General features: G+C 27.1%; 4 protein-coding genes and 1 pseudogene across 4 annotated transcripts, besides 1 other annotated feature; 4 read left to right on the top strand and 1 right to left on the bottom strand.

The window, feature by feature from the left end:
- Window positions 1-60: 60 nt before the first annotated feature.
- On the top strand, window positions 61-2,727 carry PmUG01_06021900 (merozoite surface protein 3, putative; the record flags this gene model as incomplete). Its single annotated transcript, XM_029003790.1, has 1 exon — window positions 61-2,727. One exon carries the CDS (start codon window positions 61-63, stop codon window positions 2,725-2,727), a length of 2,667 nt encoding a protein of 888 aa, XP_028859874.1.
- Window positions 2,728-4,210: 1,483 nt separating this feature from the next.
- PmUG01_06021800 lies at window positions 4,211-5,487 on the top strand (annotated as a pseudogene).
- Window positions 4,211-5,487: a sequence feature (merozoite surface protein 3, putative, pseudogene).
- Window positions 5,488-7,642: 2,155 nt separating this feature from the next.
- Window positions 7,643-9,586, top strand: PmUG01_06021700 (merozoite surface protein 3, putative; the record flags this gene model as incomplete). The annotated part of the gene is made up of 1 exon (XM_029003789.1): window positions 7,643-9,586. The coding sequence occupies one exon, from the start codon at window positions 7,643-7,645 to the stop codon at window positions 9,584-9,586; it is 1,944 nt and encodes a 647-aa protein (XP_028859873.1).
- A 1,864-nt stretch (window positions 9,587-11,450) lies between these two features.
- PmUG01_06021600 (merozoite surface protein 3, putative) lies at window positions 11,451-13,193 on the top strand (the record flags this gene model as incomplete). Its single annotated transcript, XM_029003787.1, has 1 exon — window positions 11,451-13,193. One exon carries the CDS (start codon window positions 11,451-11,453, stop codon window positions 13,191-13,193), a length of 1,743 nt encoding a protein of 580 aa, XP_028859872.1.
- Window positions 13,194-16,310: 3,117 nt separating this feature from the next.
- On the bottom strand, window positions 16,311-17,243 carry SRSF12 (serine/arginine-rich splicing factor 12, putative; the record flags this gene model as incomplete). The annotated part of the gene is made up of 1 exon (XM_029003786.1): window positions 16,311-17,243. One exon carries the CDS (start codon window positions 17,241-17,243, stop codon window positions 16,311-16,313), a length of 933 nt encoding a protein of 310 aa, XP_028859871.1.
- Between the last annotated feature and the right edge of the window lie 2,564 nt (window positions 17,244-19,807).

Here is a 19,807-nt window from a genome sequence, read left to right as displayed (position 1 = left end):
CGCATGCTTTATTTTTTTTTTTTTTTTTTTTTTGTAATTCTGTAAAAATAAAAACTAAAAATGCGTACAATATTACGCATTGCTTTTTATTTATTTCTTATACATGTGTGTGTATATGAAAGCAATGGAAAAATTCCCAGAAAAGCTATCACAAATAATGTAGATAACAATGAACAAATTTTACCAGATAAGTTTCATGTAAATAATGTTTCATTTCAAAATACAGAGGGAAGAAAATTACGCGGAGATCAATCATTAAAACCTACTGTACCAACTGGACTAAATGCTGATCAAAATGGAGCGACAATAGATGATGTTCAAACAAATCAAGAAAGTAAAACAAGTGAAATTCAAAATTTACAAGATGGAACTCTTAATACTGATGCAGCTGGACATAAGGATGCACATACACCTAATGGAGATACTCAAGGAGAACAACATTCAGAACACACTTTAAAAAAGGAACCATCACAGCCAGATGCAGAAGATACACAGGGTTCTGAAAAAATTACAGGAGCACAGGACACCAAGAATATACCGCAAGAAACGGAGCGTAACGCTACTTCATCTGAAGGATTACAATCAGAAAAGGAAGGAGCAAAAGCAGCCGGATCAAAAAAACTAAAAAAGGGGGATTCAGAAACAACAGTAAATCAAGTAGGAAAAGATGCGAGTTCTATTGATCCGTCGAATGCGAAACCAGAGGACCAATCATCAAAATTAATAGACGAACCATCAGGACTCAACAATCTTCAAATAAAATCATCTCCAAGTGAAAGTTCATTATCGAAACCAAAAGAGGTAGATGCAGCACAACCAACAGTACATACAAAATCGGATTCCGAACTGCAAGAAGCAGAATCATGTCTGGAATCAGAATCTAAACAACAGCTTGCACCCAAATCAACAAATCAAACAATATCGATATCAGAAGGGAAACCATCATCTATATCAAATTTGAAGACATCTGTAGGACCAGGTTCACAAAAGGAAGATATATCAAGCCATTTACCACGATCAGAAGGTAGTGTACAATGTGAAGGAAATGAAGAAGACGAAGACGAAGAAGAGGAAGAGGAAGATGAAGAAGAAGATGAAGATGAAGAAGATGAAGATGAAGAAGATGAAGAAGATGAAGAAGAAGAAGAAGAAGAAGAAAAAGAAGAAGAAGAAGAAAAAGAAGAAGAAGAGACCAAAAAAGAGAAAGAAAAAGAAAAGGAAAAAGAGAAGGAAAAAGAAAAGGAAAAAGAGGAACAATCAGAGAAAAAAAAGGAGAAAGAAAAAGAGGAAAAAAAAGAGGAAGAAAAAGAGAAAGGAAAAAATAAAGAAGAGACCAAAAAAAAGAAAGAAAAAGAAAAGGAAAAAGAGGAACAATCAGAGAAAATAAAGGAGAAAGAAAAAGAGGAAGAAGAAGAGAAAGAAAAAGCGAAGGAACAGAGAGAGGAAAAAATCGAGAAAGGAGAAGAAGGAGAGAAAGAGAAAGAAAGAAAGAAAGAACAAGTGAAAGAAGAAGTGAAGAAACAGAAAAAAAAACAGAAGGAAAAACAGAAAGAAAAACATAAGGAAAAACAGAAAAAAAAAGACAAAGAAAACGAGAAAGAAGGAAAGAAAGAACAAGTGAAGAAACCCAAAAAAAAACAGAAGGAAAAACATAAGGAAAAACAGAAAAAAAAAGACAAAGAAAACGAGAAAGAAAAAGAGAAAAAAGAAGAGAAAAAAGATGAGAAAAAAGAAGAGAAAAAAGAAGTGAAAGCAAAAGAGAAAGAAGAAGAGAAAAAAGAAGAGAAAAAAAATGTGAAAGCAAAAGAGAAAGAAGAAGAGACAAATAAGGATGATGATAAAACAGAAACAGTATCAGAAACAGTATCAGAACCAGTAAATGGAAAATTATCTAAACCGGAATCATCAGTAACTCTACCATCAGGAACACCAAAACAAAAAATACCGGAATCAAAAGTCGACCAAGCATCTATATCAGATGTAAAAATACCTTCAGAACCAGAGTCACAAACAGAAGAACTACCAACTAAAAATCTACCATCAGAAGATACTGGACAAGAAAAGGAAGAAGAATATAAAGAAAATGGAGGTAGGGAGGAAAAACTACAAGATGAAAGTTCATCACCTTCATCATCACCTTCATCATCAGCAGCAGAATCAGCAGCAGAATCAGAATCAGAAAAATGGGATAGTGCCAATATTCTTAAACCGGCAAATTTACCCCCTGAAAAAACATATGACACTGTAAATGAATATGAAAAGGTTGTAGAAGAAAAAGAAAAGAAACAAAAGAGAGAAGAAGAGGTTGAAATCACAGAGGAAGATGTGCAAAAATTAGTAAAAGAAATACTACGAGAGAGGGAACAAGGAAAGGGAGAAGAAGACATAGAAAAGCAAGCAGACATACACAGAAGAAAAGCAGGGGAACAAAATTCGAATGGAAAACAGGACAAAGTTGAAGGTAAAATTGAAGAACAGCTAATAGAAAAAGAAGAAAGCACTCTCTCATTTAACGATAGTACTGTTCACAAATATTTCTCCCCGGAATATGAAGATGACAATGAAAATGAAAATTTTGATGACGAGCTAATAAAAACATTAGATAATTCAATTGGTGGTGATCCGTCAACTGTTAATGCTCTTAGAGACTTAGAAAAAGATATGCTTCAATATTTTCTACACATAGAAATATTCGAAAAAGAACATTTTGATGAATTCATTTATTGATGTTAACACTGTCTATATTAGCTTTAGCAAAACGTAGAAATTCAGGGCATCATTATTTTGCTCCTAATCTGCAATGAAAAATAGATAAAAGAGATAACAGAAAAAATATAGGAAAACCAAATGTATCAAAACAAAGCATATAGTTAAAATAGAAGAATAACTGAAGAACAAGATATGAATCAACTAAAATAGCGTATCTCTTCGTATTAAACTGTCGTTAATCACTACAACATGAACATTTTTCTAATCATTTCCTAATGCTGACGTTACGAAATTATGTCTGCCGAATGTACTTATAGAATATGCAGAAGTATCTACAAATGAAAAATGTCCAAACATATATGTTACACTGATACGTAATAATGTATTAATAAGATTTATATCTATTCGTAGTTATAGGTATCTAAAAAGGAATAATGTAAAAACAGTTTGTTTTTATCAAATTTTACACTATTCCACATATATGAAATACTTGATCAGTTATTTAACGAGAAACTGGGACGTATGTTTTACTTTTCTTTTCTTTTCTTTTCTTTTCTTTTTTTTTTTTTTTTTTAATAAAGTAATAAAAACAAGTATGCGTTAATGTATTACATTGCAATGTTTACAAATTAACAAATTTTATTTATATCTTTAACTATTTATTGTTACTACTAATACTACCACTACTACTACTATTATTATCTGTATTTTACTCCTCTAATAATGTATTTAAAATATTTTGGTTAAAAAATTATGTCTGCAATTTGTCTAAATCTGAAAAAGAATTTCTCACAGAATGAGATAACGTATGAGGTAGAAGTAACTCCCTTATTGCCTTCCATTATTTTTATTTTTTAAATAAATATTATCATAACTTTAAAAAGAAAAAAAAAAAAAAAAAAAGAAAAAAAAAAATGAAAATAATAATGATATAATTATATTCTCCCAAAAAAAAAAAAATTATTTTTTCTTGTACACACAATCTACTCACATTCTTCTCAAAATAGAAAAATAAGATGAGCAATTTACCGTAGAATTCTCCCTTTGTGAAGTAAAAATTAATTTTCAAAAAAAAAAATAATAAAATTAAATTAAAAATAATAAATAATAATAAAATAAAGTAACATAACGTGAGTGTAGTAAATGTTAATGACCTAAGGGCAGACTGCTTTAAAAACATATATATTTTTTCTTAGATTTTTTCTGTTTAGTGAATATGTACATAAGCCATTACACCACTTAATAAAAATTAAATGATCAGCATGTATGTATGTATGTATGCATGTATGTATGCATATGAGTAAGCATGTACGTATGAAGGCATGTATATATTTTTATACCATATTCAAAACGGTTAAATATATAAAATATATTCAATTTCTAACTTATTCTTTTCTTTTTTTTCCAAAAAATTTAATACCAAATTTGGTACTATTTTAGGGAGATATCTCTTCGCATGCTTTATTTTTTTATTTTTTTTTTTTATTGTAATTCTGTAAAAATGAAAACAGAAAATGCGTACAATATTTCGCATTGCTTTTTATTTATCTCTTATACATGTGTGTGTATACTAGAGCAATGGCAAACTGCCCAGAGAAGCATATAACATAAAAAATATAGATGACCTAAAACAAATTTTACGAGATAAGTTTCATGTAATTAATGTTTCATTTCAAGATGAAGCAAAAATAGCGAGTTTACAGGTAGAATTACCATCAAAAAAAAAAATGAAGTAGAATCAATAAAACATGCTTCACAAAGTGGACTTACTCCTAATGAAAAGGAAGAGAAAATAAGAGATGATCCATTAGATCAAAAAGCTCATCTATGTGGAGGTCAAAAATTACAAGTTGTATATCGTAGTACTGATAATGCTGGAAATACAGATACACATAAATTTGAGGTAGATAATGAAGGAGAACATCGAGGTTCAGAACAGAAAGTTAAGGATAATGCATTACAGTCAGATGCAGGAGATTCAAACATTGCTGGAATTATTACAGTACAGGAAAACCCACTGAATCAACTACAAATTGCAGAAACTGATACTACATCATCAGAAGTATTACAATTAGAAAAGGAAAAAAACAAAAGAAACAGCCGTACCAGGAAAACCAAGTAACGGGGATACTGAAACAATAGTATATAAAGGAGAAAAATATCAGAATCATGCTAATCCACTGAATACGAAATCAGAACAAACAGAAGAATCGTTAGAAACATCGTCAGTACCCAACAAAGATCAACTACAGCCACCACCAAATGAACTAGCATGATCAAAATCAAAAGCAGGAGCGAAAGCAAAACCAGAAATAGACACATCGAATCCTGAGGTTAAACAAACAGCGTTACTAACTGTACATTCGCAGGCAATAGATAGAGAAAAAAAAAAAGGAAGAACAGAAAGAAGAGGAGAAAGAAGTGAAAGAAGAATACAAAGAAAAAGAGAAAGAAAAAGAGGAAGAAGAAAAGGATGATAATGAAGCAGGAGCGACAGCAAGATCAGTTAATGAAAAATTACCTGAACAGGGATCACCTACAACACTACCATCAGGAACAACAAAACAAAAAATATCGGAATCAAAAGGAAAACCAGCATCGATATCAGATGTAAAGATACATGTAGAACCATATTCACAAAGAGAAGATCTACCAACTAAAAATCCATCATCAGAAGACAATGGACAAGAAAAGGGAGAAGAAAAAGAGGAAGTGATTAAAGATGAAGAAATGCAAAAACCAGTAAAAGAAATAATGCAAGAGGGAGAAGAAGAATAGGAAGACGAAGACGAAAAAAATTTGCATGGAAAAGAGGACGACGTTGAATATAAAATTAAAGGACTGCTAAAAGAAAAAAAGCTAAGTACTCCTCCATTTAACGATGCTACTGTTCATAACTATTTCTCCTGGGAATGTGAAGATAACAATAAAGATGAAAATTTTGCTGACGAGTTAATAAAAACATTAGATACTTCAATTGATGGTGATACGCCAATTGTTAATACTCTTGAAGACTTAGAAGAAGATATGCCAATTTTTTCTAAACTTAAAAATGTTGATATACTAACATTTTGATGCATTCATTTATTGCCGTTAATTCCATATATAACAATTTTTTACGTATGAATAATTTATAATTGTACTGTTAATGTTTTATGTTTCAGTGGAAAGTAAACACATCCCTGCGGATAACATAATAAGTAAAAATAAATAAAAATAAGAAAAACTATCAATAAATGAGAAAAAATAAGAAAAAAGAAGAAAAAAGAAGAAAAAATAAGAAAAAAGAAAAAGGGTTACTCTCCCATTTTATGTAAAATTACAGTAGCGCATGTGAAAATTGACAAGATATCACACAAATGAGAATAAAAAAAAAAAGACGAAAAAACATGAAAACAAATAAACAAATAAACAAATAAACAAACAAACAAACAAACAAACAAACAAAAACAAAACGTACGTATACATACGTTTATGTAATGCGATAACAACGCAGGTATACCACTCTATTCTTTAACTGAAAGAACACCCTTGGTTCTTTCCTACCCCCACGAGTTATTTAAATAATAATTTTTTTACAAACAAAATTCAGTAGATATACCAGTATAAAATTAAAAACTACAAGTATATGAAGCAACCTATATATAAAACTAACAAAGCTGAATAACAAAGATAGATAACAAAGATGGATAACAAAAATGGATAACAAAGATGGAGGGGGAGAAGTAAAAAGCAGAATATGTAAATAAATGTGCATGTCCCGTTGATACTGAACTTGTTCATAATATTAAAAATGCTTCTTTATTTCATTGTAAGGAGATATTAATTATGTAGGAAGTTATCATATTAACAATTCTGCAACAACAACAAACATGTATATAGTTAAAATGCATATAACATTACCGAAGGCTGAAACTTTCTATCTTTTATATAAAGCAAATAAATAAAATTAAAAAAATAAACAAAACAAAATAAAATGAACATAAATACTACTATATTACACTTTCTTTTTTCTAAAATAAAGAATTTTTATTATATTTTAACCCATTTAGTATTTTTTTTTTTTTTTTTTTTTGCTAGTAATTTGATTATACTCTTTAGACTGACAAATTAGTATTAATTTTTTTACTTAAATATTCGAAATTAATTTTGTCAAAAAGTATAGAGATAATATACGTAAGGGAGTATATTACCTACCATACAACTTAAAATATTTTCATTTGTTAAAAGTTGTAATGACGTTAAAAAACGTAAAGCAAAGTAGGAATAATTATAATTATTGCTGTAATAGGAATAATAATAATAATTTTCTCTCCTAGTAGGAGAAAAGAACTGCTCGAATGAACGTGCAGTATTTGCGTTTATCTTTATCCAATTTGAAAAATGGCCATATACACATATATATATGTATGTATATACATAAATATATACCCATACATATACAAGGAAAATCCGGACAATATTTATTACATCTACTTTTAAAATGTTACTTACAATGTAAAAGTAAAATATATATAACAAAAGATAATAAATATCTCCGATGAACTGAATTTCCTTTTTGACATGTTATATAAGTACACTTTTTTTTTAAAGGTTTTTTCTACATGTTCAATTTTGCAACATTTAGACATCCTTCGTATTCACAATTTTTTTTATTTTTTTTTAAATTTAAAATAAAAAAAAATGAATATGTATATATATATATATATATATATATATTCCAATTATATTTTTAAAAAAAATTCTGAAGTACAATTAGTAATACCATCATAAAAAAAAGGTAAATTTATCTTTTTTTTTCTCTCTTTTTTAAAAAAATAAAAACAAAACAGCTGAAAAACCACTGTTAACACTTCATAACAACTATCACTTTAATTTTCATCTCGATTTGACATTCTTTAATTTTTGCACTTTTTCAAAACGTAAATATAAAATGTGTAAGATGTTTCGGATCGCTCTTTTTTTATTTTTTCTAAATTTGTGCATATGTGAAAGCGATAAAAAATTATCGAATGAAATCAAAGAGTATGAAAATATACATGATGTAAAACATAATTTACGTTATGACTTTTCATCTAAAAATGATTCCTCACAACATAAAAGGAATCATCTAAGGATAAAAGACGATATTAAAAATAATTATGCTGAAAGTAATACTGAAACGGTAGAAACTGTAGATATTGCTGCTGATTCAAATAGAAAAGGCATCAAAAATTTTGCAGATGATGGTTCAACCACATCAACTCGTGCATCTGCTATGCATAAACATCTGAATGTACTAGGACAAAAAGGTGCCAATCCACAGTCAGAACCACAACTATCAAAAAATAATCTAAAGTTTGAACAACACATTTGGGGAAATGATTCAGACACTGAAGAAACTCGGGTGGATGAACTTAAAGCGAAAGAAGGTGGAGGAGAAGATAATCCAGAGAAAAGGGGTCAAGAAGAAACGGATCAAGCGGAAAGGGGTAAATCCAAAGAACAAGCAGAATCAGATAATGACAGAAGGGATGGAGTAGTTAAAGATGGCACAAAAGACATTGCAAGAGATGTGGAACAAAAAGAACAAAAAGAACAAAATCATGAACCTGGAGATGTACAAATTGAATCCAGACTTTCAGAACCAGGACAAACACTAGATGGGAAACAAGTGCAAGAATCAGTTGCACGTGATGCATCATTAACAACACAAGAAGCAGGGCATACAACTGAATCACTAGAAGGAAAAACAGTTCAACGTTCAGAAGATCTAGATTCAAAACAAACCAGTTTACCGGGAACAGATGCAGAAAAACAAGATGCACAAAGAGAGGGAGAAACACCATCTCCGCCATTAGTTAATAACAACGATCAAGGAACATCATCACCACCAGGACATGCAACAAAAGAGATCGTATCTGGAAGGGAATCAGAAGAAACATCTGTATTACTAGGAAGCCCACCTCGATTAGAAGGAGAATCAGACTCATCAGTAGTACTGACAACAAAACCTGAGGAAGAAGCATCATCGCCTACATCGGCAGAACAACCAAGACCACCAGAAGTAGACTCACATTCAAAACCAGCAGGATTAGAAAACGCAGATACGCAAAAGGAACCAGTGAGTGGATCAGTGGAAAGACCAACAGCAGAAACAAAGGACGAAAAAGCAGTAGAAACAGAGGAAAAACAAGCAGAACAAACAGAAGAAGAACCAGTAGCACAAACAGAGGATACACTCGAAGCAGGACCAGTAGATGGAAAAGAAGGTGATGAAGATATAGGTCGAAAAACATTAGAAGAGGCGAAAAGAGATGGAGACCCACCAGTTCCACCTGTCCATAAACCCGAACAACCAATGGTACAAATACAAAAGGGAAAAAAAGAAGAACAAAATATACTCGAACCAGTAAGTTTGCCCAATGGGGAAACTCATAATACTGTAGATGTAGATGAAGCGATAACAGATGAAATAGAAGAGGAACAAAAGCAAGAGGAGGATGAGGAGGAAGATATTAGTGAGGAAGAAATACAAAAATTGATACAGGATGACGGAATGCAAGAAGGAGAAAGACTAAAAGAAGGAGATGATGAAGAAGAAGAGGAAGACGAAATAGAAAAGAACGAAGAAGAAAACGAAACGAATAATCCAGACAAAGCGGATGAATCAGGTCATATAAATAAAGTAAAGGAAGGGGAAACAAAAAACGAAGCTCCTAATGATAATAATATTCATAAGTCACTTACAGAAGAATATAAAAATGATAATGATGTTAAAAAAGTAGCCGAAGAGGTAGTAAAAAAAGTAATTGATTCAGTTAGCTCAGATACTACAGTTTTGAATACGCTTAAAGGGTTAGAAAATTACATGCACCAATATTTCCAATATGTATAAAAAAAAAAAAAAAAAAAAAAAAAAATTATATATTACTTTTTGAGTGTGTTTACTTAGGTTACTACTATTTATATAATATTCTGCTAAATGATAAAACTCAAGGAGAACAGTGTTAGTGTAATACTAAAATACATTGAGAAATATTCACTAAAATAATTAACATGAAAAAGAAAAAAAGACTGCCTCTTTTGTTTTACACAGAATGATAATCGTATCAATATAAATTGATTATATATCTCATATATTCAAAAAAAAAAAAATAAAATAAAATAATTTTATATAAATATAATACAAGAATAGTTAAAGGATACGCCTCTAAGAACTAGCCAAATGAGCATGTTTCGCTTTGTTGAACCACAAAAAAAGAGTCATTAGAACATAACTTATTTTTCAAAGTATGATTTTAATTAATAAAATAGTACTAAATTAAATCTGCACATAAGGGAATATATATCTGCAGGTATATTAATAGACATTTAGAGACAGAAACATAACAGAAGTACATTAACTTATTTATTACTTCTTTAATGGGAAATAATGTAATATTGTAATATCGTAATGATATAATTTAAAGTGATTCTTCCATTTTATATTCCGAAAAGTGATAATAAGAGGGACAATTATTTTAACAATTTTTATACAACATTTTGTACGTATTTTAGTACTCGAGCAGTGGGTTATTATTCAACTATATTCTACATTCTTTTCTTTTTTTTTCTTTTTTCAAAGTAGCAATAGAATAATATACCTACAGGTGTATGTTATTATATAGTATTTTGCTTTTTCTAAATTATCAAATCGTACGATAACTTTTTATTGTTCATTATTTTTCATGATTTTTTGGTGTTTCATTAAATTTCCCTATTTTGAGTATTTTTTTCTCATTTTTAGTTGTATTTCCTTATGTTTCATTATTTCTCATTTTTGATTTCTTTAACGGTAGATTCAAAATAATACACATTACAAATAAATATTATTTTTTAGTGTAAATCTACAAAATAAATTTCACAAAAATGGGAGGAGATAAAACATATGGTGGGGGATAATACCTATTTCACCTTGTTAATCATTTGTGTCTTTAAAATAAAAGTTGAATTGATATTTACAATAAAACTGAATAACATATAAATGTTATCACAAATTTATTCCATACATCATAGGAAAACAAATGTAGTTTATCTGCACACATATGTTTTACTTTGACGCTTTTCTAAATTGAAGTTCCGTTTGAACAAATTGTGGAATAGGTAAATTATCCTCAGTACTTCAATAAAAAATTGTAACATTTAAAAAAAAAAAAAAAAAAATCAATTAAACAATTAAACAATTAAACAATTAAACAATTAAACGATTAAACAATTAAACAATTAAACAATTAAACAATTAAACAATTAAACAATTAAACAATTAAACAATTAAACAATTAAACAATTAAACAATTAAACAAATAAACAATTAATGAGTTAACCAGTTAATCAACTAAAGGAGGATAAATTTAACGGGTGAATGCATTTTTTTAGTATGTTCAGAGTGTTTATATATTTTTATTTTATTATTTATTTTATTTATTTTTTTTATTATTATTTTTTTTATTTTATTATTTTTTTTTTTTCGTCGAATTTTTTTATTTTCCAATTTTCGAAAATTTAGACTTTTCACAAAAGAACAGTTGTCAAATTAGCAGTAGACAAAAAATGGCTGGTGGTTGTTTTTATTTTATTAATGTAAATTTGTGTGTAAATATTTTTTTGTGATAATAAAAATTAATGCAAAAGTGGGTATCATTTTAATTATCCATTTTTGCATTTCTTTCCACTTTGAACTTCAATTTTTTTTTGCAAATTTTTTAAAATACAAATAAAAAATGTGTAAAGTTTTTCCCATAACATCTTTTTTATTATTTTTTTTAAATTTGTGCATATGTGAAAATAGTGAAAATTTGCCATATGGAGTCCAAGAGCGACAAAATATAAATTTTATAAAACGTAATTTAAGGAATGGTTTTTCAAAAAAAAATGTTTCTTTACAAGATGAACAAGATAGTACCAATTTACATTCAGGACTAGAAGTATCAGCAGGTGATCATAATACGTTACAATCTGCTTCAAACGAAGAACATAGTCCTGGAAAACTAGAAGATGCAGTAACTCAATCTACTTTAGAAGATGAAAAATTAAAAAGTGAATCTACTCCTATTCGTAAAACTGAAGATACAGAAGATCCTGCTTCTAAAGCTGGAGATAAATCTCATGATAACAGTGGACCTGAAGACAATGGTGAAAAGGGACCTACTAGTGAAGATGGATCAGTATCTACTCTTTCAGTTGTAAAACAATCTCTAGAAAAATCTGGAGATGGGGGTAAAGATGACCCTGAGAATCCGCAAAAAGATAAAGTTGAAAAAGAAGGAAAAGCCCAAGGAGAATTACGAGAGGATTCAACAGCAGGACATGGTGAACCACAAGAAGGGGTATCACACACAGAAGCGGGTGATGGAACTAGTATAAATCCTGTATCAGATGAGACAGAAAAAGATATGAAACCACTACAAGAATCACTATCACTAAATCAATTACCAGAAGTGTTGTCAAGAGGACAGCAACTAAGAGATCCAAAATCAGAAGAATCATCATTACAAAAACCACCACTATCAGGGGTATCATCATCAGAACATCCATCACTACCAGATGTAACAGTACAATCAAAGTCAACAGCAGATGAACCATTGAATGAAGTAATAGATCATACATTATCAACAGATAGAAATCCCCAAGGAATAAATTCACATTCAGATGAAAGAGCGCCGAGAACTCCTACAGCTCCAGATCAAATAACGGAAAGAGAAGATAATGGTCAAGATTCATCATCACCACCAATAGAAGGAATAGATATACTGAAACAAGAAGGTGAATTAAGACCTCAATCGGCTATAGAATCAACAGAATTGCCTCAAGAAGGACCACCAAAACCTATGCAACAAGACGGATATCCACCAGCAGACGAAGCAGTAAAAGAAAATCGGAATGGTGAAGAATCCTCAGAAGAATCGCAAATACTAAAGGATAAAAAGGAACTAGAAGAATTAGTAAAAAGACAAAATCTAAATGTACTTGAGCCAGTAAAATTACCTGATCAAGCAACTCAGAACATTACAGATGTAGATGAATCCGTAGTAGAGGAAAGAGAAGAACAACAAGGTGAAGAAGAGGAGGATATTTCAGATGATACAATGGAGGATATGATACAGGAAGTGATAGAAGGAGTGATGGAAGAAATGAAACAACAAGAAGATGCAGATGCAGGAGAAGAGGAAAATATAGATGAGGACGATGCAAATGTGGATCAATTACGCGAAAGTGATATTCCGAAAAAACATGATGTAGAAGGTGCAAAAAATAAAGAACAGGAAAACGAGAACTATAACGTTCCATCACAGGTTACTAATACTCATAACTCACTTGTAGATAATTATACATATCTGGCTGATGCTAAAAAAGAAGCTGAACAGTTAATAAAAAAAATGGTTACTTTAGTTGGTGGTGATCCGGAGATTGTCGATTCACTAAAAGATTTAGCAGAAGATATGGGTCACTATCTTTTGCAATAATAAAATTTAGTAAAAAAAAAAAAAAAAAAATATTCATGTGTTTTTTCATGAATACTTAAATATTTAAGTTCCATTTTGTAAAATGTAATAATTTAAAAAAATATATATTTTTTTTTTGGATTGTATGATATAAAAACATATGCAACAGTTGACAAAAAAGAGAAAAAAAAAAAAAAAAAAAGACATAAAACTATTTAGTATATAAAACATATATATGTAACATGTTAGGAAAATTAAAAATATTTTTTTAATAATTAAATACAACTTAAATAATAGTTCATTAGTTTGTTAAATTTTACTCATATTTTTATAAACGCCAATAGAACGAATATTTTTCCTATCTATAGAAAGCTATGAAGTTGCATTCTCATTATGAAATGGGACTAAATATACTTTTTATATTGCAGCTTTATCCCTACTTAAATTAAGACAAATGCATATAATTTTTAACAGTTCTGTCAAAATAAAAACATTTTGTCATTTTTAATTTTTGCTAGAACAAAATTTTATAAAAATAATTATTAATGAGTCAGAATTTTTTTTTTTTTGACAAATCATATATAGTGAAGAAAAAGTACTTCAAAAAAAATTCTTGCAATAAAAAAAGTTAACAAATTGTAAAACTAAAAAGGTTCCATGAAAGTTTTCATATGAATAAGTTAGTCTACAATTAACTCTACAAAGATATATATATATTTTTAATGTTACTCGCTACTTGGAATAGCTTATTATAATCTTATAAAATCATAATAAAAAACTTCTAGTTTTTCCTGAACTGTTCATGTTTCAACTGATTGATATGCATATATATATATATATATATATATATATATATATATATATATATAAACATATGTGTACATTTTTTTGCGTAAAAAAAAAAAAAAAAAAAACTCAATCCATTGAAGAATAAAACAAAGTTTTACATTATTAAAGACTAGTAAAACTATTAGTAATGAAATTTATTTAACAAATTGTAACATTAACATGGGAAAAGGGAAAAGAGGAGAGATAATTTTTCAAGAGAAAAAATCTCTAATAAAAATCATATACACATCATTTGTAATGAAGATCAACAAATAAAAACAATTTGCGTATTATATAAAAGGTTCAACGAAAACTATTGAATGTATAAATATGTATATATATGTATATATATGTATATATATGTATATATACGTATATATATGTATATATATGCACATATTTGCCGCGCGTATACGCTGAAACATCCTATCAACGATTTATGCACAATTCAGGTTAAAATTTTAAAATAACATATATTTAATTGATTCAAAAAGAAAAACAATATTTTTAAAATATTTTTCTTTTTTTTAACATTTAATGGTTAACAAATTATAATATAAACAAATACGTTGACAAAAATGGGAAGTCTGAATTTTTTAAAAGAATTCTTTTCCCTTTGTAGACAAATATTAATTATAATTGTCTTGAATTAAAGTGGTACATGAATGTTAATAATAAACAAATAAACAAATAAACAAATATGTGAATAACTAACTAAATAAATAACGGTTGGTCAACCAATTATTACTGAAGATGTGTATCTCACTTATCCATCACTTGCAAATACCCTTTAACTGCAATTATAACATATGTGAAGCTTACAAGAAGCAACAGGAATAACTTGAAAATTAACAATGAACTGAAAAATCTTCTAAAAGCATATTTCAAATATACAAAAACAATAATTATCCTGATTTCAATCTTGAGTATTATTATATATACATATACGTTATACAGAAATATGTATATAAGTATATATATATTTACTTCACCTTCAACTTACTTTTATCTTATTTTTCACACTTCAATAAATTTGATACACTCTCATGGTAAGGATACAGCATTTAGATATACATATATATACATATATATGCTTATATACATATATATACATATATATGCTTATATACATATATATACATATATACATACATATATATATAAATATGCCCTTGTCCTTCTTCCTTTGATATGTAACGATTTTCACCAAAAAAAAAAAATGAGAAACCCGAACGCTTGTTTTATCAAATGACAGTAATAGTAATGGTAATAATAATAAAAAAAAAAAAAAAAAAAAGTCTTGTAACACAATTTTTCGTCTTTTTTGATAAATATTTCTTTTATAATATCTAGCATTTTCTTCATTAATCCATTGAAAGGTTGTATAAAATTTTCAGGCGCATATCTCATTAATCAGTGCGCAAAAAGCACGTAAATAAAATTGTACTTTACATATCATGCGTAACTTAATATTTATTCTATTACATTTTTATTTTTTCTTTTCATTCTTTTGGTATTTTAAGTATACATTTTTACTCTTACTGCAACATTTCTAATTATAAAACCAACAGTAATCTACTAAGTACATCGTTTGAAGAAGCACATACATATATTTTTGCATATATATATATGTAAAAAAAAATGTAAACATAAAAAGAAAAATAGTGCTCATTGGAATTTTTATTTTAATTATATATATATATATATATATGTATATAGACCCGTAAAAAAAATTATACACACATACATATACATACATATACATACATACATACATATACATACATACATACATATACATACATACATACATATACATACATATACATACATATACATACATACACATGCACACACATATATACTTATGCATATACATACATATACACATATACATATGCATATATAATATATAATATAAAAAAAAGAGGGGAAATAATCAGTAATAATACACATAAAAATGAAGGCTTACATTTTTCTTGTAATATTAACGCTAATTAATTTCTTTGAAGAGACTTGAAGGGAAAAATAGATATACTTTTAAGAATTTGTTATATTTCACAAAAAGTAAATTCTTCAAAGATTCTATTAAAAGCAATTAATTATTGAAACATTGTGTTTAACATCTGAAGGTACTTTTTTTAAACTGTGCTGCGATCTCAACCACGAATGCAAGAATAGGCCTAAGAGGTGTATACCTAAATATGTATGTATACACGTATCTGCACATATGAATACATAATATATATATATCCCTTTGTGTGTCGTCGCTCCTTCCCACTTCGTATCGCCTTAACCCTTTTTTTTCTTCTAATTTGATTCATCCTCATTGCTGTTAACAGAATCTCTCCTATTGCTCGGCTCATTTCTATCCTCGCTTTCTTTCCATTCTTTCGAATTATCTTTTTCATTTGTATGTTCATGTTTTTTTTTCGCCTCATCTTTTTCTGTATTAAAAGATATAGACTTTGAAATATTCTGATGCTTTGAATGCTTACTAGAATTTCTAGTTTCATCACTGTATTCATCATTACTATCATATTTTGACTTATAATTACTGTCTTCTTTTTTATCATGCTTTTTCCTAGATTCATATTTACTCTGTCTACTCACTCTCCTACTACTACTTCTGTAATATTTATCATATCTTCTTTTTTCCCTGTGCCTAGAAGAATCATTTCTATAGTCTCTTGACATTCTACTTCGACTATAACTTCTATCATATTCTCTATTACGATATTTATCATTATAATTTTTCATGTTATAATAACTTCTTTTATCTCTATAATTACCCATTCTTCTATCATAACTATTTCTATATCTATATTTTTCTCTTGATCTATCTCTTCTTCTCATTTTATCTCTTGAATAAGAACCATATCGTGAATTCGATTTTGAAATATACCTTCTTCTTATTTTATTGTTCTGATTTTTTCTAAAAGCATATGTGCCACCTCCTCCTCCTCCTCTTTCTTTATACCTCATAAGCCTTGGATCTGATCTTCCTTTCTGTGCAACAAATACTTCAATTCTATTTCCATCAATTTCTGAACCGTTCATTTCTTTCAATGCTTGTTCAGCATCTTTTGGATCATAAAATTCAACAAAACCAAAACCTCTTGGTTCTTTTGTATAATAATCTATTGGTAAATATACATCTTTTATTGCTCCAAATTTTTTAAATTTTTCTCGAACCATAGATGGTGATGTATCAAACTTCAATTTTCTTATCAACAAGGACATAGGTTGACTTCTCTGATTAGAATATGGACCCATTATGTTTTTTTACTTTTTTGCTTCTTTTATTTTTTTGCCCTTTTTACTAGTTTTGCTTTATTTGTTTTTTCTACTACTTTTGTTTTATTTTCCTTTTGTTCCTTTTCTACTGTTTTTGCTTTTTTTTGCTTTTTTGACTTTTTTAATTTTTTTTTTTTTTCTCTGCACTCCTGATTTGTTCATATAAATTTCAAATTGTTCACAAATTTATGTGTATCTTCTTTTTTAAATATTTACATTTATATAAGGTATTTATGTATGTTTGTATGTATGTTCGCGTGTGCATAAATTGAATGTGAATTAAGGTAGCCATGTATGTATATATATGTATATATATATATATATATATACATATATATATGCATATTGTTAAATTATTATTCTTTAAACGTATTTAAATGTATAAATTAATAAATATGTGCATTTAAAACCTTGGTATTAATGATACCCTATTACAATAAATGGTAATTACAATTTATTATTTTCTTAAATAATTAACAATGTAAAATAGTCAATAACTACTAGTCCCTTTGGGCATCCGTAATACACTGTTTATACTATATACATACATATATTTGTAAGCAAATATATATATATGTATAATATAAATGTATATATGTTACATAAGTATAAATATATAAAAATATATATATACATATGTATAAATAAATATGGCATATATAAGTACTTATAAAGTATGTATAAAATAACTATGTATTATGTTTACATATGTATAATATATATATTGGGACATCTATATATATAAAAATGTAAATAAGTTCTATATAAGTATATATATATATATATATATATAAATAAGTTCTATATAAGTATATAATATATAAATAAGTATTATATAAAAATATAAGTGCTATATAAGTATATATATAAATATAAATATAAATAAGTACTATATAAGTATATAATATATAAATAAGTATTATATAAAAATATAAGTGCTATATAAGTATATATATATATAAATATAAATAACTACTATATATATATAAATATAAATAACTACTATATATATATAAATATAAATAACTACTATATATATGTATATATATATAATCATACGTTATATTATTTATATGTATAATTATAAGTTATATATTTATATATAAATATATATATATATATTATATATCACTAAAGTTAAAATTTACTATTGCGCTTTTTTAATTAAAAAAAATTATAAGGTACAGCTATCAAAATTTTTTTTTTTTTTTTCTGATAGCTTTTAAAAATTTTGAAAAAACGTATATAATTTATTTTTAATATTCTATTAATTCGTTAGAGATTTTTCGAAATAATTCAATCTTTACATAAGCAAGTGTAAACTTTTAAAATTAAAAAAAATTAAAATAAAGAAAAAAAAAATAATAAAGTTCGAGCTTAAGATTTTTAACTACAGAACCTTATTTTATAAAACTTGCAATTATGTAAATATGTATAATAAAATAATATTACATATAAAATAATACAATATAACATAGCACTTTTAAAAAAAAAAAAAATCATACAACTGCTTTGTAATATTATGATATGTATACATAAGTAAAAGAACACATATTATATAATTAAAGGGAATTATATAATTTTATATAATATTATAATATGATATTTAAGTATTTAAAATATGTATTAAATATTGCCTTTTATTAAATATGACCTATATATATTTTTATGTATTAAAATAATTAGAAAAGCTATTATGTATATTGTTACGCCTTTTCCAAATTTTATTATTCATGTTAAACTTTATCCTACTTTTATTCATTTTGTTTATAATAAAAAAATACCATGCTAATGGTTACTTCTTTTTTTCTTCAACTTTTGTTTAGTTTCAAATTTTATATTTTATGTTTTCGTATTAATGACACTTCAGCTATATATTTCTTTCAGCCGTAGTATATATGTAAATATATACATAATTATATATACATAATTATATATACATATATATATATATATATATATATATATATATATATAAGTGTATGTTTTCTTTATATATGACCATTCGTAGTATTTATGAGGTGAAGAAGGTTATTTGTGTGAAATTCTTTACACTTTTTTAGCATAAATAACAGTATTTTATTATAGTATCAAAACGATGAGCGAAGTGTTGTACTTATTGGTACCAGTGGAATTTTGTATATTATAAAATGTTAAATGGTGTGTTGTATTTGTTCAGGAAATAACATTTTTTGTACATGTTAACATAGGAGGCATTTCACCTTATTTTAGTCCCATTTAATACGAAATGTTAGAAAGTTTTTTAAAATAAAGAAGCATCAAATCTAGGAATACCTTCTTTTATTGAAGAATCTCTCATATATATTTATATAATTTAATTCCGTAAATTATGATAGAAGCGGTTTTACGCTTTTGTTCGCTTCGAAATTTTAAATTAAAGTTCAAGTTTCAATGCAAAGTATTGTTTAAAAAAAATATATATATTGCTGAAATTTTGAAGAAAAAGGTATACATTTTTTTTTCTCCCCATTTTTTATATGCACTAAATT

Source organism: Plasmodium malariae, assembly GCF_900090045.1.
Source record: "Plasmodium malariae genome assembly, chromosome: 6".
In the NCBI taxonomy this organism is placed as follows: Eukaryota; Apicomplexa; class Aconoidasida; order Haemosporida; family Plasmodiidae; genus Plasmodium; species Plasmodium malariae.
This window is presented reverse-complemented; position numbering and strand designations above follow the sequence as displayed.